Here is a 26,159-nt window from a genome sequence, read left to right on the forward strand (position 1 = left end):
AACAGACTTTAATTATCTTAGCAGTATATACACACTTGAGAAATTTTACCTCATGAGCAGCAAACTATTTCAATTGTTTACAACTGCCTCTTTATACTTTGCAATAGAGCCTCCATCACTGAGTATTTCAACCTTTAAGTACATGACTTTCCTTTCTGGCACCTGGGCAATACTGACTAGGAATTTCTTTGCTGAAATGTTAAGCTCAGCTGCTGCTTGGCAAGTAGAGAACTGTTCCTTTAACAGCAATTTATTACCTCCTTTCTACGTGCACTGTACTTGTTAAACCTGCCAATAGTGTTTTAAAACTTAGGAGCTTTTGAAAAGTTTTAACCTTTTATCCTTCTTGGCAACCAGATTACTGGAAGTTAGCTGTGGAAGACTGCAATAGCAGATATTGTTGATTCTCTTTTCTTTAGCTCTTTTCATTAGCTTCTCTTTTCTGTTAATAAAAAAATAAGTGATTTTTTTTTGTGGATAAACACCTGTAAATTCCTGGGTAAATTACCTGTCTTCTGGATAAATAAGTCTTTGTCAATCTAGCTTCCAGTGCACAGACACTGCTTTTGAAGTGTCTTTCATGAGCCTTACTCTAAGTTTTTTGACCGAGCTGCTTCAGCTATATCAGAGTTTAAAGATAACTCCTGCTGTATGTTAATGCCCTGGAGAATCGTTTTCTGCCTTTTTCTATTATAAGCAGAAGACAATTTACAAAGTGTTGTTAACCTCATGTCTCTCTTCTCACACAAGAGCTCCAAGCGAGAGTGGAAGCCTCTGGAGGAGCACAGCTGCACAGATGTACCATGGCTGCTCTTATTCATCCTCTTCTGCGTAGGAATGGTGAGTAAAACTCAAAGGATTCTGTGAATGTTATGTAGTTGAAGAGTTTGCATTCATTAGAAAGAAGTTTTAAAACCCTTCAGTAACTTAGTCACTGGGTAAGGTCAGGGTATACTGGCATAGAAGCCATCAGCTGTAGAACAGAAAGGGGTAGCATGTACATATCAAATACCTTTGGTAGGGAACCAGAACTTATTGTTTGTGCCAGTTCTTGCTCCAGCTCTGCTTCCCCTGAAACTCTAGTTTCATTTGTAAGTGATTTTCAGCATGGTGAGGTATTGCTTCACTCATGTTCCTTATGGGACTGTCGATGTCCCAGAAATGATAGCTTTGAGTCTGGTAAACAGTTCTGTGAATCACAGTAAACTTTTTGCTGAGAAACAAAGATTCTGAATATCACACAGTTGACTGTTTGTTTTTTTTTTTTCTTGGATGCTTAGTAGAAGCACCTACTATTAACAACCATATTACTAATGGTAAGATGTTTCTTTCCAAGTTATCCCAGCTTTGTTGTGTGTGATGAAACCGTCACCTTTCTCAAGACAGCCTCACAACACTGTGCACTTTATATTAAAAAACCAAACCTGCAAGAGCTGCAGATTAGTGAAAACTAGAAATACACTTCTTTTCATCTTGTTTTGTTTCATGGACCTACGTATGCTGTTCTTCCTAAAGAGAGAATGTCTGTCACTGTCTTGTACTGCTGTGTTGCAAGCAGTAGCCCTTAAGAGTTTGGGACTTCTGTGCTGTCTGCTTTCTTTTCTACTGTCCGTTGGTCTTTGGAATTATTCCATTGAAAAATTTCTTTTCTTTCCCCGTAGTGTTTGTCATTGGCTGTGCTTCAAATGCAAAGGTGATAATGTTTTGTTTAAATAATACAAATTATATTCTCACTATAATGTGAATATCTTAAAATCATAAAAAGCACGGTACTTCCTGAAACAAGCAGCTCTTTTTTGTGGTTGTTTTTTTCCTACCTTTGTTGATGTTCCCTGGTTACTCAGTCTATACCTACCTGCTCCCCCAATTATAAATTAGTCTGCTGTGGGTGAGTGTCCCAGATTTTCCTGTCTAAGCAATATGATATACAGCGCAATTATCCTATTGCGTCAAATACCCTGTTAGTTACTGTTCTAGGGGACTTCACTTGAAGGGTCAGGTACCATGATGGGTCAGGAGGGCATTCCTGCACTGTTGTAGATTAGCTTAGATGGGGGAGGAATTGCATGATTTTCCTTACGCTGTGTGTAGGGAAAAAATTCTTGAACCAGCCAAGAGCCTGAGTACTATTGTATGTAAATGCATGCTAGTATGTCCTTTACAGAATAGTAAGGGATCTGAGAAATTGAAAGTGAGTGCTGGAAGTCAGCTTTGATTATTACTTGTGATAGCCTTTTGCTCCCTTTGCCCTTGTTTTCACTTTGAGTATTAAGTCTGTAAGTGCATTAGTGCATTGGCAAGAGAAGGATAATGACCGCCATTCTGTCTGGAATTTCTCTATAGTGATAGCCTGTCCGTCAGGGAAGGTCACTCTCCTGTATCTTCAGACCTTTAAAACCACCCACGTTTTAACTGTTCCATGCCCACTTCATTACCTGTTGTCATCATCTCATCTGATCCTGTCGCTGCCATCTGTTGCTCCACACATTTGTCTCAGCTGTTTACTCTGCTTCCCCTTCTCAGATCTTAGCTTGCCTCATCTGTAAAAACAGTTCTTTGATGGTAGTGGAGTGGGCTGAAGGTTCACTTCTCCCTGTCAGTGGTGTTGCTAAAGAGCTAATGATTCTTTTGGGCCAGTCTCCTGTTCGCATAATCACCGCCTTGATCTTGGTTTTGCTAGTGAAATATGTCTGAAAGTTCACAGCAACACCTGCCTGACATTGGGTATTTTCCACATTACTCTGTCTGAACCACTTTGCATTCTCTTGCTCCGTGTCTGTTTCTTTCTTGCATTTGAACCCAGCATCTGGAACCATAGTGGCCTTGACCTGGTCACTTGCTTTAGAGGATTTCCTTAAAAGGATCTTATGTCAGATAGGTCACTTCATTCTAGCTCATCTTTGAGAGCACATAATTTGAAGGAAAAAAAAAATCTTAAAGCAAGAAAATCTGGACTGTCTGGGATCCCCTAAGATGCATACTAACCCTTGACAACTCCAGCTCTGTTTGTAGCTCTCCTTCACTGCCTGCCCTCGGCCTCCCTTCTGCTTCATGCACCACTTGCTGACGATATGACTCTCAAAAAACCACCTACAAGATTCTTAACTATGCTTGAATAATATGCAGTGTTAGATGTCTGAATCCTCTTTTGGCTTGCATTCAATTTTGGAATTGCACAACAGTTCTCTGTGGATGGTCCTTGTCTTTCCTTTTTCAGTCTGAAAGAATTTTTAAAGAACCTCTGCTTAGAAACAAATGAATTAAACTGACTTTTCCCAGCTGTCAAATAGAGTATTACTAAACTGTGGGTTTTTTTCTCCTCCAGGGTTTTATCTGTGGCTTTTCAATAGCTACAGGAGCAGCTGCAAGATTGCTTTCAGGATATGACAGTTATGGAAATATTTGTGGACAGAAAAATGTGAAGGTGGATGGAATAGTCAACAGTGGTCTGGACCTCACACACAAGAAGTGAGTATGTAATTCAATTGCTTCATTCTGTAAATGAGGAAAGGTGAAACCTTTCTTCCTTTGAGAGTGATTTTCAGTAAAAAGGGAAAAGGGATATGCTAACTTATTCCTACTTGTCCTTCTCCACTCTTCTCACCTAGAGAACAACAATCTTTTGTAACAACCAGCAACAGTACTTAGAGAGTATATGTTGACAGATGTGCAATATGAGTACAGCTAAGACATTGAGGAATTTCCCTTTCTTAGCATCCACTTCATGTAGGAGATTGTATCAGGCCACAGAAGAATCTTGTTTGTTAGAGTTTTAGGTATGACAAGTATTCTCAGATTTGGGAGCAGGCTTTTGATATCTATGTAGAAATGGATTGCTTTTGATGTTGTACGCTCAGTTTCTGCCACTTAGTTTAGGAGGAGATGGGATATATCTGACACATTAAAATGAGACTTTAAAATTTAAACTGTAAGCAGAATATGTACAAGTGGCTTGTGGAGAAAATGCACAAAACTTTTAAGCAGCACACAACCCTTATTAAGCAGTATCATGTTAAAACACATACTTACAGGTCAGAACCAGCACAGGTATTTCCTGTCTATTGTGCAGAAGAACATCATACTGCAGTAGTAGTACTGGAGCTGAGTAACAAGAATTCTGGACTGACAGGTTGAAAACGTTTGAACGTCTGTTGAGGTCTGTCTGCCAGTCAGTGCTCAGAGTGCATCTGTACAGCCTGTGTGACTCTAGAAAGTAAACTATTTAGTCTAACCTTAGAACAGTGGTATTAATTGACAAAAAAGATGTTTCTTTCACTGTTGATTACTTCAAAGAACTAAAAAGTCTTTAATTTCTAAGTATGATAGCCTTTTACTTCACACTTTACTTTCAGACTAACAAAATCTATAATTTCTGTGAATTATTTTGGAAGGATGCTTTCCTAAGATCTGCTTATTTTGAGTTGCTATACTAAAGATTTCTAAATATCTGATTTACGATTTAAGGTGGCTAGGTAATTGGTGTGTTACCAGAAGAATTTGAGTTAAATAAAATAGCCTGAAACTTTTTAGAGATTTCTTCTGTCAGAAGAATAATTTCTTAATGTAATCACAGCTTCCAGGAGGGTTGAAGGGCTTAACACTTATGCAGCATAATTTTCCTACTTTTTTTATATAAAAATTTCGGTGCTTTCTAAAATCAGATGTATTCAGTACAAAATTGTCATTCTTGTGTTGTAAGAGAAAATACAAATTTTAAAGTTATAATTTTAAACTTACCTTTAGAAAGAAATTGTGTATGAGTTTGTGTGAAGGCGGAGAAACTCAGACACCTTATTGAAATGTAACAATTAATAATGTAATAGTTTCCTACATCTGACAGAAATCAGGCCATCATGAGGAGAAACATTAGCACTGCTAAGTGATTTCCTCTTGTAAAGGCAAGATCGAAAGACAGCAAATAAAAATAGAGACTATTTTTAACACAGTTAATAGACAGAGCCTGTTGCTTGTCAAAGTCTTAATAAGGTTCAGAAGGATTATGTTTTTCTAATAAAGGTATTGCGGCTTGAGGCATGACCTAAGCAAATGAATGGATACACTCACATGGTATATCACCGTCTCTGGTTGAGAGTGAGAAAAAACGTTCTACCAAGGCAGATTATTCTATAACTGTTCACAGTGAAGTACCTGGTACAGTCCAGGGTACCCAGCTTTGGAAGAGGCCAGTTCTTATATAAGCAAGGGATCCTTCCCACTCTCACACCCTATAGCTTTTTAAATTTGCTTGGCAATTTTTCAGAATAAACTATCTGCTTTAGCATCTGTCTCTAGCAGATGGAGTTCCTGCAGTGTCTGAGGTGCAGTTCATGGGAGTATTTAATGCTATTGTATAGGAGTACTTTTCAGACAGACTGTAAAAATAAACTCTTCTTCCTGCCTGTACATTGCAGTTTGTGTAGAGAAAGAAGGGGCTGTAAGCTCTACAAATGTGGTTCTGGAAACATGAAGTTATTCTCATTTCATTCTGCTTGCAGGGTAATTCTGTCTTCATTTCCCAGTCCAAGGCAGAAAAGAGAAATCATCTGTAAAAATAACATTTTCTTCCTTGTAAATGACAGCAACCCATAGGCACTGTAATGAGGAAGTGAAATGGATGTAATCTGTGTGGATATGGAAATCTGGGTGGTAAGGGTGAAGAGCAGAGTCCTCACAGGGATATGATTTGATCCATGTGCATCAAGATACGCTGAAAACAGTGACATGAAATGTTGGGAAGGAGGATTTTACAGCCTGGTCTCGTCAACAAAGAGTGAATTGGACATCTTTTTATTTTTACAAAGAAAGCACAGTACGACTTTAATAGGCTGTGCTCTAGAGTCAGACATGGGATTATAGTCTAGCCCTGGCAGTGAATTCTCATTAAACCTATCTGCTTCAAATAAGCTCCTTGCTTTTTAAGTTCTCGCAGTTATAAGGGGGTTAAAAAATGACCTTTTATTTGCAAATAAATGATGACCATGGCAGCCAAATATAAGTCCCTGAAATGCTAGCTCAGTCTGATTTTTGATCACCAATACTTTGCTGCTTGGACAGAATTCAGTTTGTGCTGTTCACTCAAGTACAAGAAGATGTGCGTGTGCCGCTATCGGGAAGAGTTAGGGTGGCACTTCACCGTAATAAGTGCCTTTGACTCAGGAAAATGCTTGGGGTTTAGGTAGTGGGAAAACCCAGGGAGAGTTTGCAGCACGCATACAGAGAATTTGGTTGAGTGAAACTGTATATGCCCTACCCATAATTTGTTTGGAGTGGGCGTGATCACTTAATTCACTTCTCCGTTATTGTGACAAGATGCTTGTAGATCACACCAAAGGTTGTTCTGTAAAGTACTCATTTGCCTATAAAGACATGCCTTGAGGGCTAACAGAAAGTCAGTGACACTGGCAAATGTAAGAGCGTACAAAATACTTGAAGGTAAGATAGGCTTGTTCATATGATTTGCCACAGTGCTTCCAGAATCAAGGTGTAGTGTACAAAATGATGATGCTTTGTCTTCCTGTTTTTGCAAGGGAAGAGGAGACTGCTGTATTTCTCATGGGCATGAATAGGTAATAGGACGCTTGTCTAGTGAGCTATCAGTCAGAAGCCAAAATTGTTGCTCCCCCCCTCCCCCCCTCCCCCCCTCCCCCTCGGCTCTGGTCATTTTGAAATATTTTTAATTACTTGCCTAGAAATCTGGATTTTTCTTTCAAAAGTGAAAAAAGAAGCACATTGCAATACAAGCTCAAAAAGGCAGTAAAGCATAAGGAAGGTTATCCTATAGATCCATAAAAAAAAGTTATGATGCGTTTTGGAAAGTTGTACTGAAGTTCATTTTGAATTACATGCCTCAGGATGGACAACTTGACCTTACTTTAGACACCAAGGCTTTTGAAAAGTTAAATAAACTCTTTCCTTATTTTCCTTTATGTATAGGAATCAGCTTAAAATTAAAGATGAGCTTAAAATTTCCAATTTTTATTATGGTGACAGGAGGTAGACATATTAAAAACTACGTGCAGTTATTTTTACTCAAGTAACCTTTTCATCATGCCATATTTCAGAGGTTCTTTTAACAAACTTTGATTTTCAGAAAAGTGGATTGTTAAGATCAAAGAATCATCGAATTATTTGGCTTCGAAGGGACCTTTAAAGATCATCTAGTCCAACCCCCGTGTCATGGGCAGGGATACCTTCCACTAGACCAGGTTGCTCAAAGCCCCTTCCAACCTGGCCTTGAACACTTCCAGGGAGGGGGCATCCCCAACCTCTCTGGGCAGCCTGTTCCAGTGTCTCACCACCCTCATAGTAAAGAATTTCTTCCTAATACCTCATTTAAATCTACCCTCTTTTAGTTTAAAACTGTTACCCCTTGTCCTGTCACTACAGGCTCTTGTAAAAAGCCTCTCTGCACCTTTCTTATAAGCCCCCTTTAGGTACTGGAAGGCTGCTATAATGTCTCCCCAGAGCCTTCTCTTCTCCAGGCTGAACAACCCCAACTCTCTCAGCCTTTCTTCATAGGAGAGGTCTTCCAGCCCTCTCATCGTTTTCGTGGCCCTTCTCTGGGCCTGCTCTAACAGGTCCATGTCTTTCTTGTACTGGGAACCCCAGAGCTGGATGCAGTATGCCAGGTGGGGTCCCATGAGAGTGGAGTAGAGGGGGAGAATTCACCTCCATTGCCCTGCTGCCCATGCTTCTTGTTATGCAGCCCAGGGTACAGTTGGCTTTCTGGGCTGCAAGCGCACGTTGCTGGCTCGTGTCCAATTTTTCGTCCACCAGTACCCCCAAGTCCTTCTCTGCAGGGCTTATACTTCATAAAGACGGTTCCTCGGTTGTGAATCTGATACACTGAATTTCCTATAGCAAACAAGTTTTAATTTGCAGTGTTGAAGCATCTCTAACAATATGATTGCTTTGTTTACTTCAGTCTTTGTATTGCTGATCTAAGTTACTTTCTTGTCAACAAATTAGTCTGTTGTTGATTCTAAATAACTGAAATTGCAGCACAAAGCATGTAAGTACATTCTTCTAGTGAGAAAAAAAACCTGTTCTGTGGTGACAGTATGGAATTTTCTGCAGTAAAATCACTTACTTTCAATAACTAAGCTCTAAAAACAAAAACCAAAATACCTTTTTCTCTGTAATGCTGGTGCCTAGCATTTTGATTCTTGTTTTAGCTGCTAGAAATTAAAATCTTACTTTTGTCTTCCTAGACCATGGATTGAAGCCACAGATTTGATAGCTTGGAGTTTGCTTTGCAGCTGCCTTATTGCTGTCAGAACTGTCTCTGAACCATGCAGTGCAGTGTTTGAATTACATGTGTCTGTTTAAGAGTATGCCAACACAGCACACTTCTGTCAAAACTGCATATGGCACTACAGTTGCGTTGTATTTCTAAATTTCCAGGCTTGAGTTAAAATTGTAGTTTATTTTACAAAATACTCTGATTTCTTCTGGCCATTGAAATTGTAGCTTGGCCCTTGAGTTTAAATCACTGTAGAAGTGGGCTGGATTCTAGCTTGTTAATGCCGACATTCCTGACTTGTTTTCCTTAGGTAACACTTGTTAAATGACATTTGAAGGAGCCTCCTGTCCAGCCACTGGAGCCCAGCCCCATACAGAGACCCAGGGTCTCTGCCTGGGCTGAGGGATGTGGATGGACAGACACACATGGGACACTGACATGGCTGGTTACATGGACTGGCACTGACAAGGCACTGCCTTCAACAGCACCCACAATGCAGGGCTCGCATAAACATAAGCACAGACAGCCACGTCCCCTCCTCCTCATGGGCTGGCAGAGACAGAAGGTCAGTAGTGCAGGCATACACATGACTCTCCAGGTTCACAAGCACATGCACATTTATGCATCGCCCAAGTACCAGCACAGCCACTCTGCCCACCCGGCACACCTGCCCCAATCCCAGGCCCCCTTACCCACCCCATGGGTCCCCCCTACGCAGCAGCTGGTCCAGCTTGGTGCTCACTAGCAAACTCACATATTTGTCCCACAGGCACCCCACACTCACAGGTCCCCCCAGATACCAGCAGAGACCCTCCGCCCACCTGACACCTCTGCCTGGACCCAGAGCCTCGTACGCACCAGCTGGTACAGCTTGGAGTTTGCTGGTGAATTAGACATGCACACACCTGCTTTGGGGAAGGTACAGATGCTCAGCCCCTGCCAACACGGGCTGTGACCCATGGTCCTGCCCCAGCCACCTACACTGAGCCCTTCACCTCTGTAGCTGTTTTTTTGGGGACACACATTGTTCCCACCCCAGTGGCTGGTGGCCAAGACCCCTCCCTGCCCCAGTCACTGGCACTGAGACCCAACTCACTTTGGTAGTTGACACCACAGGCCTGGGGCACCCAAACTCCTGGTCTGACTGCAGTTGCTGGCACCAAATCCATCACGCTGGTCCCCCCAGTAGCTGGCATTTAGTCCTTGCAGCACTTGCAGCATCCGTGCACATGGGATAGAGACTGGAATTATGCAGAGAGAGAGTTAAGAAAGGATTTAGTAAAAGGATAGGACAGACTGCAGTGATCAGGCATCAGGCTCGGTCAGGCCAATGTACTGACCAACACTGGCTTACATGCAACCATCCCCTTTTACAGCCCTTTCTCTCTGTTCTGCGCCGCCGCCCCCCTCCCCCCTCCGTTTCTCTTTGAATCCTGTCCCATGCACATTCCCTCAGCAGCTGGCACAGTCCCACTGACCCCTCCTGCATCCTGCACCTTCGGGTTTGCATCCTTACCAGTTGCAAAGTCCCTGTCTGCAGTTTTTTGATAGCCCATCAATTACTGTGATTGACCCGGTTTGTTTCTGGTTATTGTTTTCATTAACACCAATTGGTCAAGTTTTATGTCTGAGTGTCTCCCTCGTTCTCCTTATCATCACAATTTGGCAAGATGCTTAGCCAGAATCTTACTGAAAGATAAGAATTCTCACACTCCACATATCCTTACCAATGAGGGCGACTGACGAGGTTTGTTCCCATCACAACCTCCCCTTACCATGTGTCGGTCAGGTTTGACTCTGTAGGTTCATGTTTGTAGCTCCTTTGACCAGATACCCTCAAAGGAGCGGACACTCTCCTTCCACGTACCCTTATGGTATGGAATAGCAACTGCAGGAACTTGCCCTGATGAAGAGGAAGCTAAAACAGGAGTGTCTAGTTAACACAAGTATTGTATGTCTTGGTATCAACTCAAGAGTATTTCCTTTGAAATAAAGGAAAACTGTGGAATTAGTGGCTTATTGCTCACATGCAGTTACTTTGGCTGCGTCTGCAGGACAGAAGCTTTCATGTTTTCATTTGCTTCTTAGACTTTCATGATCTATGGAGTCCTGAGATGTGTAGTATGTATTAAGTAAAAAACCAGAAATAGTACTGAATAATTTTCGTAGAGGTGTGGACAAGGAAAGAGGATGTTTTAAGAATGCAAGTAGTCTATTACCACATTACAGTTGATATAGATGACATGAGTTTTGTTGGACTTCCAGGAAGTAAGACTGTACTAATAATTCTTGTATACTGAGACTGGATAATAGAACAGTCTTTCTGTGGGGGAAAGTTAGACAGCAATTGGCGTATAGACTGAAAGTGTTCAGGCAGGACCTAAATGCTTCCTAGGAGCAGAAGGGATTTTTATTGATTACAGAATGATTTCCCATCGTGAGGACTGCAAAATTAAAAATGGCATTTTATATGGCGGTTTGTTACTGTTTTCCTATGATGATGGTAGATAATATGAAGAGGATATTTCAATGCATAGTATTTCACCAGAATTGTAGGAATTTGAAAGACTTGTTCAACTTCAGAATAGAAAAACATTCTGCATACAGGACAGTATTGTACCATGAATGGACAATACTGTAGGGTTAGCGTTTGTGGTGAAATCTGTATATCCAGGAGAAGAGATGTTAGCTAGAAAGCTATAAAAAGTACTTCACGCATTGGGTTTTTAAATGACAGTGACTCATCATGGAAAGTCAGCAAATAGAATCTCTTTAAAATACTGCACTTGAACACTAGATAGTTCTACTTGAAATATCTGAACAATTTTTATTTCAAATTAAATACTAAAGTAATCTGCTCAGTCGTATGGACCAGTGGTGTGGAAAATCAATCTAAACCAAAAAGCTGTTCTTAATTACTGGTATTATGTGTATTCATTAAAATTGCCATGGACTTTTGCAGCATAAGTATAACCTTATGGGGTTTGTTGGGTCTTTTTGGAAAAAGTTGGAAATCTTGAAGCCAAGTTTAAGGTTGGAGTGAAGCTTTGTTTGTGAATGTTTAGACTCGTATCTGTGAAGAGGCATGGTAGAAGTGCTGCTGTTTTTATGAACAGCACCATTTGAATGGACTTGAATCTGGTAGAGTTAAACATCCTTTCTGTGTGATCCAGAAGTATGTAAATAACCATATATTTGTGGTGCATATGTTGAGTACATGAATTCTTTTGACCCACACAATGATGATAATATCAAATCTCCTGTGTTTCTGGGTAGACTGAAGGTTAGTCTTAGCTGAATCCTTTAGTTTGAAATTAAATTGATTTTGTTCAGTGTAATTGTTAATTAACATAGAAGTAATTTACCTTTTTTTCTTCCCAAGGTATGTGTTCTTCTTGGATCCATGCAACATTGATCTAGTACATCAGAGGATCAAGTCTCTTGCTTTGTGTGTATCAGCTTGCCCAAGGAAAGAACTAAAAACTCTGGCTGATATTCAGAAATTTGCAGAAACTAATGGTATGCAAAAAGCATGTCTGTTTTTGTTCGTGTACCAGATATTTTCATAGGATTAAAAAAAGACTTGTGCATTAGCTGAACTAAAAATGAAATATGTATTAAGAAATATCAATAGAAATAATGTGATATTTTTATTAAGCTAAAACTTTACTAAATCTTAGAGTATTAATATGCTTCTGTTCTCTCATGTCTTGGACAGTTTTGAAAGCTCATTGTTAGAACAGGAGTACAAAGTGTAACATGAATTTGAGGGAATGTTTGACTACAGTGTATATTCTCAACTTCTACAGAAATGTTCTGACATTGCTGCTCAACAGTAATGCTGGTGAAATGTCCTCATGTGTATGGGGTTAGTGAGAGCAAAACTGCTATTGAACGGCACTTGCTGCACAGAGTATGGCTGTGGATGTGAAAATATTCCTGCTTTCATTCAGTGCTACAGTGCAGTTCCTGTTTCTTTTGTTTTCTTACACTTTTCTTTTTTAAAGAAGTGTAAAGGAAGCTAACTGGATTAACAAATGAAATATTGTACCCCATCTCCCCTAAGAGGAGTACTTTTTCTCTGTAGTAATAATACTGATATTACTAGCTTAATTCATATTTTAACGCTGTATGGAATAAAAAGCATGAGAGGTAACCAACTTTTGGACCTTCCAAAAGAAAGTAAAGAAAAACTTAATTTGAGGAAATGTCAGAGGTTTTCAGCTATTCAAGTGGGAATGTTTTGTCCTAAACTTTCCTTCTTAGTCTTTTAAAATGCTGCAGTAAGATTTCTTTGCAAGATACTTGGCTAATGATGAGTCAGTCTGGGTGACAAAGTTCAAACCAGTGAAACTGATTACTTATCACAGAAGGAAATGAAACGTTGATTTCTGTTCTGGTACAGGTTATGTGAGTACTTCTTGTTTGAAAACAGAGCGACTTGAAATGGCCCTAGGACACTGTTGGTGCCCTTGGGCCTCCCACTGCATTGTGCCCGTGCAGCTGGGTGTCTGACAGCCTGAATCAGGGAGCTGAACTATCACGTGGCATTACAGCATGTGTGGAGCTGCACAACCAGCTGTGCCAGCACAGTGCAGTGGGTAGTCTCAGAATGGTAGCTTCCTCATGTGATCTGTGCACTGTTGTCGAATACAAGCCCACAGTGAATTTGGCCAGTATCTACAGTTTTACTCTTTACCCCTTATCTGAGCATGCTGTGTTTTTCTTAACTAATGCAGCCCAGTTATTTGTTGGTGTGAAGTCAAGGTCATTAGTAGTGGAGTTTCTTAAGTACCTCATGAAATAATGAAATGCAGCCATGCCTTGTTTTACCACAAACATTGTTTCTGTGTTTATAAGTCAAGTCTGTTATTAACTGTGCCTGAAATACATTCAGTATAACCATCTTTTAAACTACACCAAAAAACACTCTTCCTAAAACATGCTATGCCTTGTCCTCGTGATCCTCCATTCTAACTGTATCTCCCTTAAGTGTTTTAGATTTTAAAACCTAAAGATAAAAATTTTTTTTTTTAATTAATATCACAACCAATTGTTTCAGTTTACAGAAGCTTGGTCAAAAGTATGAGACCTGGTGTTACAGCAGAACAGAATCATTAATGAGTTCAATTCCTAATTTTCCTTATGATATTGGACTTATCAAAAACAGGTATTAAACTAAACTGAGCTTTCCTTTTGTAGATGAACTCTGTGCAAGACTGGAATCACACAGTTCAGAGAAATATTGTCATCCTCATGGTTATGTTGCTGCTTAAATGTTCACCAACCTGTGCAGGTTCCAAAAAGTGATTGTTTGCAGCAAATGAACACCTTAAGTATTGATCACCTTAAATGTTGCATATGTATAGTAAAAGTTCAAGCACGATTCAATCTTGCAATAGAGCAAGAACAGTGAATTGGTACCAAAACTATAGTACTCAGTAAACAGAATCATTTTTCTGAGAGCCACTTTGTAACTATGATAGTGAGTTTAAATTAATTAATACTGGGATTATGTTTGGCAGTCTGTTTCAAGTGACCATAGACTCCACTGTAAAAAGGATAATAAGGAAATCTGAGGACTTTGAACATGACTGCCCAGAGCTTAATTGCAATTTCTGTATTTGTGATGATATCTGGTTAGAATTTAGAGTTCAGCTGTCAAGTTCTGAAGAAGAAGGAGGGCAAGACATATGTGTTTGGTTTCTTGTGATAATCAATGCTGAATTTTCCCAGCTTGCAACTTCTAACACTCAACAAGAAAACCACCTTAATATTTTAAATATATGGGTAGAGAACGCAGTCAACTTTTAATTTTGCTCTGCTGAGCCTTTCTGAAAGCTTTAACCCTTCCTGCAAACTGAAAATAGCAATTGTGCTGGAGATAGTCTCTGTGTAGGTTGTTGCATGTGCATTTGAAGAGTTAGCCATTTTCACCTGGCTCACATGCGATCCCTGAAATCACCTTACTTGTCCATGCACCTTGGAATTCTTTCATAAATTACTGTTTAAGAACCCTTCCTTACCAAAGAAATCCTCTGTTGTGCCTCAGCCCATCAAGAGGTGGTATGGTAAGTTCAAATAAAGTTTTTTTTTTTTTATCGAAACATCTTTGTCAAAAGATGTAACATAGTAAAACATACTACAACATCCTTATATTGATTAATGATTTTATCAATACCAGGTATGATCTTCCAGCTAGCTTAGCATTTATGGTGTCTTTCCCAAAGTGGGACAGGCACTTTAGTGCTGGTACACAACATGACAGAACTGCCAACCCCTAAGGTTCAGAGCAATTATGGCAGAGCTCTTACTTATTGTGCAGTACAGCTTGTATTTTTCTGTAAGCAAGATTATAAATAAGCATTTAGGGCAGGGAAAATGCTTGCTTGAGGCGTGAAGATCATTTCATGACAAAGCAGCCTTTTGGCTTCCTGAATCGGTAATGATGCACTTGTTATTCTGCTGTAGTTTGGGAAAAGGAGCTGATTTGGTGAATAACGCTGCACCATTTCAGGACAGTAACTTCACTCCCACCCCCACCCTACTTGTTTTCCCACAGTCAGATCCTGCATTTGTGGTACCTTCCCATCTAAGAGAGGAGAAGTCCGTCCCTTACAAAGCCTGGCTGATTTTAGGAAAACAAGAAAGTATGTGTCTTTAATCTGTTCAGAATAATTGACACCCAGAACACTGGGAACCAGTTGGGACCTTTTACAAAAAGGAGGAAAAAGGGAAGGAAAAAGCTGGGTCGTTGACCGCTCAGCCTGTGCAAAGGTGCAAGTTGTAAAATACAGGAATGTTCTGGAGCAACTCCTGGAGGTGATGCAGAAGGGTGCAGTGTTGGCTGAGAACATGTTCTAATACTGTTCTGACGCAGCCATGCTGATACTTGAGTTTGTAGAGCTATGGACTGGACACAACTGAGAATGTTGTATATTGTGAACTGGCTGCTGCTGGTCTCCCCAGGATTTTCTCACCCAGCAGAACACCTCAAGCAGGGAGTACTTGGGATTCAATATTTTTGTTGGTCTTGGGACTTAAAAATTATGCATTTTGAGTAATGTGACTGAAAGCTTTTTTTTCCAGAAGGCTGATTGATGCTTCAAAACTTAATGTCCATGAAATATTGCAGTGCTGTTTTCAAGGGCTTGCCAAAGCATTTTGAAATATCCTTGAAGATATAATTCATATATGACTGTGCCAAATGAATAATGAAATGTCATTATTAAAAAGAAACACTAAACAGGTGGCCACAATTTCTGTCATGTTCAATTCAATGATAACTATACTGACTGGTCATTGTGGGAACTAACACTCCTATCTGTTGTGTAAACGACTGGATGCAGATTTAGGAACCTGAAATGAAATTTCTATTTTACAACCCGTTGGCAGGCATCTCAGTTGTCAGAATTCTGTAGCTAGTTGAGGTCCGGGTGGACTTAGAGCCAGAGGTAAAGCTACATTAAGTCTGCTACAGAGACTGACCTGAAAGAAATCCATAAAGGAAATCAGTCTGGCTAAGTCAGAGCAGGTCATCTGTCTGAGCTATGGGAAGGAACCATAGGGGAAACAAAAAGGATTTTTTTCTTTTGTCTGAAGATAATGACATCTTCATGTGTAGTAATCAAAGTACGTCTTTGCAGTTACCATTGGTACTTGCCTTAGAAACAGCAGTTACATTGGTTGCTGCCAGCTTCTGATGTTTTTCTTCTGCTTGTTTCCCCTGCATACTTTGATTTTAGTGAAAGTGTGCTGGTTAAAACTTAATCCTTTGCTCGTGATTTTCCTGAAGCCTGTAGTGTACCATATTAGTTATAGGCATCTTATGGTTAAAGAGATTCTGCACCACAAGGTCTTTGGGAACCTGCGTATGTTAATTTTGAGTGTCATTTTTTGAATGGCTGGAATAAAAGTACACTATGACTGGTTTTGAGATATGGAGTCATCCACTGCTACTCTACCTTGTTACCAGAACTGCCCGTCAGGGTTGTTTTGTGTTGGAAATTGATACTGTAGTCAGAATGAAATTGTTTGCACAACAGAAAGTGGCTGCATGTGGAGTCCTCCAGTAATATTGTGTTGTGTTATTGATTACATTAATAAACCATTTGGAAAGGGGGAGGAACAGTGAGGTAATAAATCTTGCTGTGGCTACTGAATTATTTAGAATTACATGAAAAAAATCTGATATCAATTGCAGTGGAATAAAATGTCAAATGGAAAAGAATGCCTGCAGAACGAAGGGGTGGGAAACAACCATTGTTATGCATTTAGTGCTTTACTTTAAAATGGTTATTGCTACTTGGGAAAGAGATTGTGAAGCTATTGAGGATAGCGAGAGGATTAGGTGGAGGCGCAGCATTGTCCGGAAGTGTAATGTTTATTAATTGTGAAGAGAAAAAAATAGGGACTGTATTTTGTGTGAACTCATGCTCTGTTGGCATCATAAAGGCTGTGTTCTGGTCCTTCCTTGACAAAGAGTTTTCTTAACTTTTTTTAAACTTAGACACACGCACACAGGTATATGTATATTCTCACTATGTGTACACATACTCAGAAGGGAATCGAGGATGATCACAAGAAAAGACCAATGATTCTTCTGCCTGGAAAAGAGAAAACTATCAGGAAGAGTAAGGTCATTAAAAGCAGAAATAGCTTAGAGAAGGTTAAAAAAATATTATTCCTTGATCTCATAACCTGAGTAATATGAAACTAGAGGTCAAAAATGAAATTACTAGGCATCAAAGAGCCAGATTTTTTCCCACACGAGTTATGGTTAATTTACGAAACTTACTGCCATGAGGATATTTTAGATACCAAAAGATAAACTGTTAGAATAATAGTGTTTGGATATTTAATAGGAGGTTAGTACTCAAGGATATCCTTGAGCTATAAGTGGCGGAGAGCTAAAGATACAGTAGGGGAAACATCTGCTACTGGACTAGATGGATTTTTAATTTGATTCCAGAATAGCTGATTTTATTTAGCACTGGAAGAAATGAGTGGAGGAATGGGTAAATTAATATCTGTTTTCAACTTTCTGTAGTGTTCATAAGAATGGGGGATAGAGAAGGGGATAGTCTGGGCTTTTTAATTACAACTCAAAATATATGTATATGAATTCTGACTCTAGGATTTTTTTTTTTTAACATACGGTTAGTTGTAACAGGAGCTGTGCTTAGCTATCTCAGTAGTTCTCTTCGTGGTCTTCAATTCTGGAGATGCATAAACACCTAAGTAGTGGGGTTTTGTGTTGGATTTTTCTTGCAACGTTCTTACAGGTGCTGGAGAATACTTACTTTCACTTCAGTCCCACATTTATTTATGAAAGCAAGCTGTAATTTCTCCTGCCCTCTGATGCTCAGTCTTTTAAATAAGTGATGGTATGTCTCTCTGCAACAACTAGAAGTTTAGATATGTACAATCCTTACTTTCCTTCCTTTAAAACACACATGGTGCTTCTGGAAGGCACCAGTGGATAGATCTAGAGAATGAAGCTTGCTTTCTTCACTGAGAACAAATCTGTCATATTAATCTGAGAAGTCCTGACTGCAAAGTGGTCTGTCCTGTGCCTTCTGGCTCATCTCAAGGCATCACTGTTTTTCTAGGCTCTACTCAGGCCCAGAAATCAGGTTTAGGTGTTAAGGTTCAGCTCTATCCTTGTTTGGCCTTCTGCCTCAATTCCCGCGCCATTTGCAAAAGGCATAGCTGCAATGTTTAGGTATGTTTGTGCAGTCCTCTGATGCTTCCACATTAACTGCTACTTCAGGCCATATACAAATCAATGGCTAAGAAGTGGAGTTCTTGTTTTCTCACTCATTTCCAGCTCTGATGCTAATCTGTGCACAGCTAAATGCTACTTCATTCCTAAATGAAGCATCAAATATGAACTTGTCTGCTTCTGGAATGTTTTTGTTGTTCTAAAAACCCGTAGGCAAATAGGAAATTTATACAAGCCTAAACTTTATGTATTATTAGTGCTTGTGTTCTGAGTAGAATTACTTCCTATAGTTGTAGACAGGGTATAATTACAGTTGTCAGACCTAGCAGACAAAGAATGAAGAAAGTCTGGTCAGCATCAGTGTATTTCCTTTCATGGTGGCCTGAACCTTTTTCTACTTGGCAAGAGTTTGTGAAGAGAGGATCTTGTTATTATTCCCCATAGGTACGCTTTTTATGAGGTCATGCAGCATTCTTCTCTGTTACTGGCAGAAGTCAGCAATGGATAGTAACTTACCACCTTCTGTGGAAGTATTGCTTGGCATCCTACCTATTCTGTGGTTTTTGGCTGTGGAATTTGCAGCAGAATTCCCTACAGATACATGAGCCAGTGTCTTAAGCTTCCACTTTTCTATGCCATGTTGTTAGTCCATAATATGCTAAGATAATATGCAATTAATGGTAGTGTACCAAATTGTCTCATTGCATGAAGCTTTGGACCGGTCATGTGGTTCAGATTAACAGTTTAGAGCTGGTAGAGTTCGATAGATAGATTTGAGGCAAGCTCTGGAGTGAGAAAAGTAGAAAAATGTTAAGAATTTCATCCTTGTGAGAGTGTGGGAGCCTTGTCCTTCCTGAATACCAGTGAACTCCACCTTTGTGAATATCCAGCTGTCAATACCTCTAGCCTGTATTGTGTGGGTTGGTCAAGCATAATCATCTGTGAGTCATGTGTTCACAGTGTTAGCTGTGTTTTAATTGGTGACACTTACTCATAAAACACCCAAAACCCACAGTTGTAGTTTCAACACAACAGTCCCATTCCTGCTAACATTTCTGCACGTTTCTGTATCTGTGATTATTTGGAGTTTGATTCCTGTGTTAGAGGACTTACGTTACTGATGGACTAATAGGATGTTGCTTGAGAAGGAGGGAGAATCCTTAAAATGGAATAAGATGTTGAGTTTTTGAACTATGATCTCTGCTTCATCATACGGTCTTTTAGAAGACAGTTATGTCACATACATGCATACTGTCAGTCAGACTCAGAATGGTGAGACCATACATGGAAGATCATATAAATTACCTTATCAAAACACTGGTTTCTAGTCTCTTAGGCTGTGCTTTGCCACATGCCTGTGAAAAGGGGTATGTGGAGCTTCTTGGAGCCATGCCTAACTTAAGCAGAACATACTCCTAAGCTCCTAAGGTGACTGTTCTGCTCCTGGCACTGAAGCTATCCCAGGTGTCTCTGCATAGTTCTGTATTTTTCTGCTTAAATCCTTGACTCTGAATGTAAGTCCATGTTTTTAGATCTGAAAGTCCTTGTTTTAGTTCCTGCTAACAGTGTTAATAGATGGGTAGGCACTGCTGAGCAGCTCAGAATGGGATCCAGACCCCTGATGTGCTTTCCACCACTATCATTCAGGCAGTATTAATGTCAGTGGTTTCCTCTGTGGGCTGGTCCTCTTAGCAAATGACTTAGGAAGCCTTACCATTTCTCAAGCTGTAAGCTTTGGTATTAATAATGATGCTTATGTAGGATGGGGTTTGCATCTTCGTTTACAACACAGGAAATACAGGAAGGAAAGCTGTACTGGAGCTCTGGTCTCTAAAAGTAGTTTTATCTAACCACCTTGGGTTAGTATGGAACTTCCTATTTACCGTACTGCTGTGGAAAGCAGGGGGTTATATCTTGTTGTTCTGTGCACTGTGTCCTCTGAGCACACAAGACCTTTAATAATTTGCCTTCTCAGTTGGAAAGAATCTTTGAAGTAAGAGTTTGGTCCCCCCTCTTTGTCCTGGCTTTCTACAGCATCTTTACATAATTTGTGCTAAATGTAGCTGGCTTTAGGAATGCCAGAGATAATGGCTGTTTAGCTTCTTACTAATCCAAGCCTAGCCAAAACAGAAAGAAGGCTTTTAAAGGAAATGGTGGCTGTCATTCCTATGGTTAGGCTAAGGTTGAAAGGAAAGTTTGTCTTTTGATATACTTTGCTCCAGTCATGGCCCCAAAATATTCCAATGGCTGGAGCAACTCTATTCATGAAAAAGAAACTATGGAACAGAAGCTGTGTTGTGTCTCCAGGATACTGCTTTGTAGGTGAAAGCACCAAATATGGGACCAGTAAACTCTGTGTGCTCACCAGTAGCCTGGCAACTATTGCTCTGCATAGCTGGGAAGTATTTTTCTTTAAGGTTACAACATGTTGGGATCTCAAATCGACTCCCTGTAGGACAGTTTGATGTCATTCGCCTAATGATTTCTCCAGAAGAAATATATGCATTGCTGTAGGAAGCAAAGGATGTATTACTGTAATGATTTTTTAGTTCATTCTCTGAATTCTACCCATGATGTTTTTGAAACATTTACGAGTGATAATAATTTAGGAATAATAGTAGTGTCTTTGGTAAACTAATTATCTCACCAAGGTAGATGCCTTGAATTCTTCTTTGAACTTTTGCAGGCCTTGCAAACTCAAACAGCAATAATAAGACTGGCTGTGCTAAGACAGTCTCTACTAACCCAGAACAAGTAGTATGGGGTGGAAAGTTCGGCAAAGCAGTCCATTCTTCCCACTCTCACCTTATAAAATTCAAACTTCTATTTATTGATGCATAGGGAGTCTTCTTAAGAAATCTTTAAGTTTGATGTAAAGTGATACATTACTCAAGCACACATTTGGGTTGTAAAACTCTCCTACACAGTATTAGAGAAGTTGGAAGGTTTTTAAAATATAAAGAAAGAAATATTTATGGGAATAGCAAAAATTTATTCTGCTAATTATGTAGGACAAAAGGACAAATAAATCTCATGGGCATTATTTCAGCTATTGGACTGATAGTTTCTTTAGATGCAGGGTGGTTGATGTCCCTTGTCTGACAAGCTCCATGAAAATATTTTTCCGCTTGGCTGGGAGTCTAAAGAAGCACGCTATCTGAGGTAGACAGCTGAAACGAAATGATCCAAAGGAGCCCCAGGAGCAGTTCCCAGGCAAGAGATGATAATGGCAGCTAGAGCCATCCACTGCTCCATTGCATGACAGGAGGGAACATGCTGTTGGGTTCCAGAGGGATCTGGCAAGGTGTCTCCAGTTTCCTCCACAGCCAGGGATTTGTTGGGTTACCCTAGTCTGCAAGTCCTACTTCAGTGGCTTGTGACCTGTGTGCAGATCATGATCTGGCATTTGATTTTGCTTGGCTTACGTTTGTGATCCAAACAGAAGGTCTTCAGATAGACACTTGTGCAAAGAGCCTCGAACCGCCTTCCCTGGCTGTAGCAAATCCTACATATTTCTTTTCTGCCTGAACTGCTAGAAGTCACAAGGGAGCATGAGCATCCATGGATCAGCTGTGTCCCTTAGGCTTATTTAGGTGTGGGGGCCTCTGCATAAGATATTTAAACTGTGGTTCAGCACTGTTAGTATTGAATGGTAAAATGACCAAACTGGCACCGAATATTCTGTATGTACAATCTGTATACAGTTGTCCACATACAGCCCGCCCACTTCTTCGAATAGAACTTCTTGTTCTCGTCATAGAATCGAATCATAGAATCATTTAGTTTGGAAAAGACCCTTAAGATCATCAAGTCCAACTGTAAACCTAACACTGCCACGTCCACCACTAAACCATGTCCGTAAGCGCCACGTCTACACGTCTTTTAAATACCTCCGGGGATGGTGACTCAATCGCTTCCCTGGGCAGCCTGTTCCAATGCTTGATAACCCTTTCGGTGAAGAAATTTTTCCAGTCTAAACCATCCCTGGTGCAACTTGAGGCTGTTTCCTCTCATCCTATCACTTGCTACTTGGGAGAAGAGACGGACACCCACCTTGCTACAACCTCCTTTCAGGTAATGGTAAAGAGCGATAAGGTCTCCCTTCAGCCTCCTTTTCTCCACACTAAACAACCCCAGTTCCCTCAGCTGCTCCTCATAAGGCTTGTTCTCTAGACCCTTCACCAGCTTTGTTGCTTTTCTTTGGGCACGCTCCAGCACCTCAATGTCTTTCTTGTAGTGAGGGGCCCAAAACTGAACACAGTATTCAAGGCGCGGCCTCACCAGTGCCGAGTACAGGGGGACAATCACTTCCCTAGTCCTGCTGGCCACACTATTTCTGATACAAGCCAGGATGCCATTGACCTTCTTGGCCACCTGGGCATACTGCCAGCTCATATTCAGCTGGCTGTCGACCGTCTTTATAACTTAGCTTTTGGCCTATATTCAAAACAAAATACAATAAATGTAAATATCTACAATCTTCTTTTTCCTTCTGTTTTTAAGATAAACATGTGACACTCTCTACTGCTGCCCCTCCATCAAATTCTGGAGTTGTTTGTAAATGCACTTGATCCAGAAGTTTTCATATCTACAAGAACATACTAAAAAATTTTGCAGCAGTATAGAGCCTTTTGTCCAAAAAGAATAATAATTACTTTCAGATACTACATTTACAGCTACGATGTAAGGAAGGTAGTTTTGTCTGATGACTGTTTATCTGATGCCATGTTTTCCATAAGCAAGTAGAGGCATAAGGATTCATATAAACAGTATAATTGAAAATGGAGTTCAGATGTTTTACCTGATACCTTCTCTTTGCAGGATATCTAACTTTCTTCAATGGTGTATTTGGTGTTTTGGACCTGCCCCCAAAAAACTAATTCATAGAAGTGGTATTTAAGTAGTGTTCCAGAGACTGTATGGGATAGCTTGCTCAGCTGCTCTCTGTCTTCTCTTTCAGTCTGTAAATTGAAGATGTCTCTTCATAGAGGTAGCAATGTGGTAATGGTAAACAAGATTTCTGCAAATAATATTCTACAATTTCTACAAATAATACTTCTGTTTGGTGTCACGCAGGCCAAGATAAGGCTGTCAAAAGTCTTGGTTTAATTTGGGTAAAAGTGTGTATGTGTTATCCAGATCCAGTTTGCAGAACTCCCTGCTACAAAGTATTTCTGGAAATGAGACTTTCATAATGGAAGGAATTGAATATTTATAGGGATGATCAAGATGTCCTTAGTTTATTATGTAGGAAAAAAGGAAACTAAAGGCTATGTATCCAGAGCCCTTGCACTGGGGAGTAAGCAATCTGTTAGCGAACAAGCTTGGGAAGAAACTCATCTTTGGATAGGCAGCTTATACCGTTGGAGGCTTTCTTAACTCTTCCTCCAGTTTCTGAGAGACTGCTGCTCCAATCTGATTTGACAGTTGCTATATTCCTAGATGCATTGGCTCAGATGTTCACTATCTTGATTATAGACAAATGGAAGGAGATCTGTCTTGGTAATGTACTTCCATTAGGCAAGTGTCAGGTACTAAGGAAACCTTAAATTATGTTTTAATTTTGTTGTAGGCAACTTGATCTTTATTGCACTGTACCAATCTGTTTATGGAGAGAGTTCAGCTTTGTTACAAGTTTTGGACATCTAATGCAGAGCTTGTGTCATTTTTCAGCCAAGTTTCTAACTTCAGCAGTTTGGTTCCTTTGTTCCTCTCCCTGAAGTCTATAGACCGGTTGTATTTTGAAAACAAACAGAAAAAAACCCATGAAAAACACTTGAATGTTTTCTTTCTATAATGAATATTGTCTTATGCAATATCCATGCACTAAAAATGATCAAGAAAAAGCGTGGTGGAGTAGCAGGAGAGGGTGACTTTAAAGTGCTTTGTGTCCTTCTTGTTTACATTGAATTAGCCTTTTCCACTCAAATGCACAAATGTTGGAAGACCCAAAGCTAGATGGAGAGTGTCATTCTGTTACACTGAAGCGTGTGTTGGGCTTGATTCACTGTTCCATTACAGAAGGTTTGTGGTAATAACATGAGGAGCTGCAGAATCAGGACCTATATCAGTTTTAATACCGTTTGCAAAGAATAGGAATATTTGATTTCTTTTTTTTCCCACCTTCTCAACAGGATCCACTCTGTGTAGCTATGAACTACAGCCATCAGAATACACTACAGACCCAAGGGCCACCAAGTTATGTCCTAAATATCCTGTTCCAGAGAGGTAATATTAACATTTTGTCTGATTGGGGGTGGAGGGAGCAGAGATTTGTTTTGTTTGTGACAGTTCTTTAGAAAATACACAGCACAGATTTATTCTGTCTTACAGGTGGATGTTTTAGTGTATTACTGCCGCATGTTTTTAAAAGATTGTGAAAGCAACTCTTAAAGAAAAACCCAAACTATCCATGCATGTGTTACTGAGAGTATTGAGCTGGTATCTTCAAGTTCTCCTCTGTCTCATGTAACTGACACTGTGCTGAGTATCAGCTGTTTTACTGCCTTTCACCCTATAGCCAGCTGCCTGTCAGCAATGCAGATCAGAGACAATTACAGAGTTCTTTGGATCTTTGGGAGGAAAAAGGGTATATTGACACGCACCTCTCTGCAGTGTTCATTTCTTATACCTTACTTCAGCCAGTCAGATTTAGCAAATTGCTTCATTTTTTATTCTTTCAGTCCCCTAATGACTAATATGAGGATGGCCAAGTACCAAAAAGAGGACTGTATTTCATAAACAGATTGATTTGAGTTTTATTGTTTAAAATACTATATTAGACTGCTTTTTGTGAAGTAGGATAGAAAAGTTCGTAGCTCCAGAAACTCTGCTAGCTGTGCTGGGTGGAACTGTGCAGATGAACATTGTTGAGAAAAGAAGTGATCGTTTGCTGTTGTGCACACCCTTCTGTCAGTAATTCCACTCACTCAAGAAGAACCATGTCGTGTTTTCTCAAAGTTTAGCTTCTCAAACATATTCAGTAGTGGGTTGTAAATGCAGAGTCTTTTCCTATGCACAGTTCTCTGTTATGGTTTTATTAAATGTTATAATTGTGTCAGTTCTAAAAACTCTGATTCTAAGTCTCTCTTGTCTGCATGGTAGCCTCTCCAGTGAGTAATTTGTTTATATTGTAGTGATAATAAGGAGCAGCTGGAATATTAACTTTTTTTACTTTTCCCCACAGCAGATTAATATTCCATGCAGCTAACCAGCTGTTATAGCTGTAATACAAAAACAAATGAAAACTTCGGTGCCAGCTTGCATACTGAAAAGGCTTGTCAGTCTTAATTTTTGCCAGAATTATATTGACTTTTCTCACTGTGTGTTCCCGTGTCGTTCAGTCTGAATGAATATAGCTTAATAAGAAAACAGAAGGATAGAACAGTGTGTCAAAGCTCTAACGACACTATGTAAATTCCTCACAAAAACCACCTCAAGAGTTACTTTTGAAAAGCTATTGTGTAGGTGGAGCATTTCCCCTTTTTTCTTTGGTATGAATAAAATGTACAATACATTTGAATATTTTTGAGATTGAAAAGTCTGAACTTAATGCCCTAAGGCAAAAAAGGCCAATATTGTATCTGTAAACCACTCTGGTTTTCAGATTTTTGTAGTTAAATTATTTGAGTAAATTAGTGTAATTTGGAAGGAAAATGGAATCCTGTGGAGACAAACAAATGAAAACCCAATGCCCTGTAGGCTGAGGCATTCAGGGAGAACTTACCTAACACTACTATTCTGAGATTTGATCTGTCAGAGGTATGAACCATCATCTGATTCCCATTAGGTCCATGGAATGGAGGTAGCATATGCTGGGAGGACTGTCCCTTGATATTTTCTGTTTGATGACCAGGCTTCTTCACGCCCTTCAGTTGAGGCCCCACCTCTCAATGGACTCTGATCCTCCAGCTTCAAGGCATTATGTCCAACTTTGACACAGCAGTGCAGTCTAGCAATGCAGCCAGCAATACATGTTTCTTCCAGAAAGCATGCCTAGCGTATCTCAGCCTCAGGAGAGCATGACTTCGCTGGTTAGAGGACCCTAGAGGAAAACCTCTCCAGCTTTTCCCTGCAGCATTTATCCATCAACGAGCTGTGCTGAGCTGTGCCAAGGGGCTGCCCTGTAGAGGTTATGAAGAGCAGCTCGCAGTGGCGTTCCAGCCAGGCTCCCCACACACAGCTTGCTATGTA

At 40.0% G+C, this 26,159-nt stretch overlaps 1 protein-coding gene across 4 annotated transcripts in view; it reads left to right on the forward strand.

Annotated features, from left to right (window-relative positions):
- Positions 1 to 26,159, forward strand: part of SLC44A1 (solute carrier family 44 member 1) — a 73,239-nt gene that overhangs the window by 17,854 nt on the left and 29,226 nt on the right. For all 4 annotated transcript variants that reach the window (XM_050912663.1, XM_050912662.1, XM_050912660.1 and 1 more), the window contains exons 2-5: positions 751 to 840; positions 3,326 to 3,468; positions 11,625 to 11,761; positions 24,101 to 24,194. In XM_050912663.1, the coding sequence (XP_050768620.1) occupies positions 751 to 840; positions 3,326 to 3,468; positions 11,625 to 11,761; positions 24,101 to 24,194 (464 nt within the window). The remainder of the gene's footprint in view (positions 1 to 750; positions 841 to 3,325; positions 3,469 to 11,624; positions 11,762 to 24,100; positions 24,195 to 26,159) is intronic.

Source organism: Gymnogyps californianus, chromosome Z, assembly GCF_018139145.2.
Source record: "Gymnogyps californianus isolate 813 chromosome Z, ASM1813914v2, whole genome shotgun sequence".
NCBI lineage: Eukaryota > Metazoa > Chordata > Aves > Accipitriformes > Cathartidae > Gymnogyps > Gymnogyps californianus.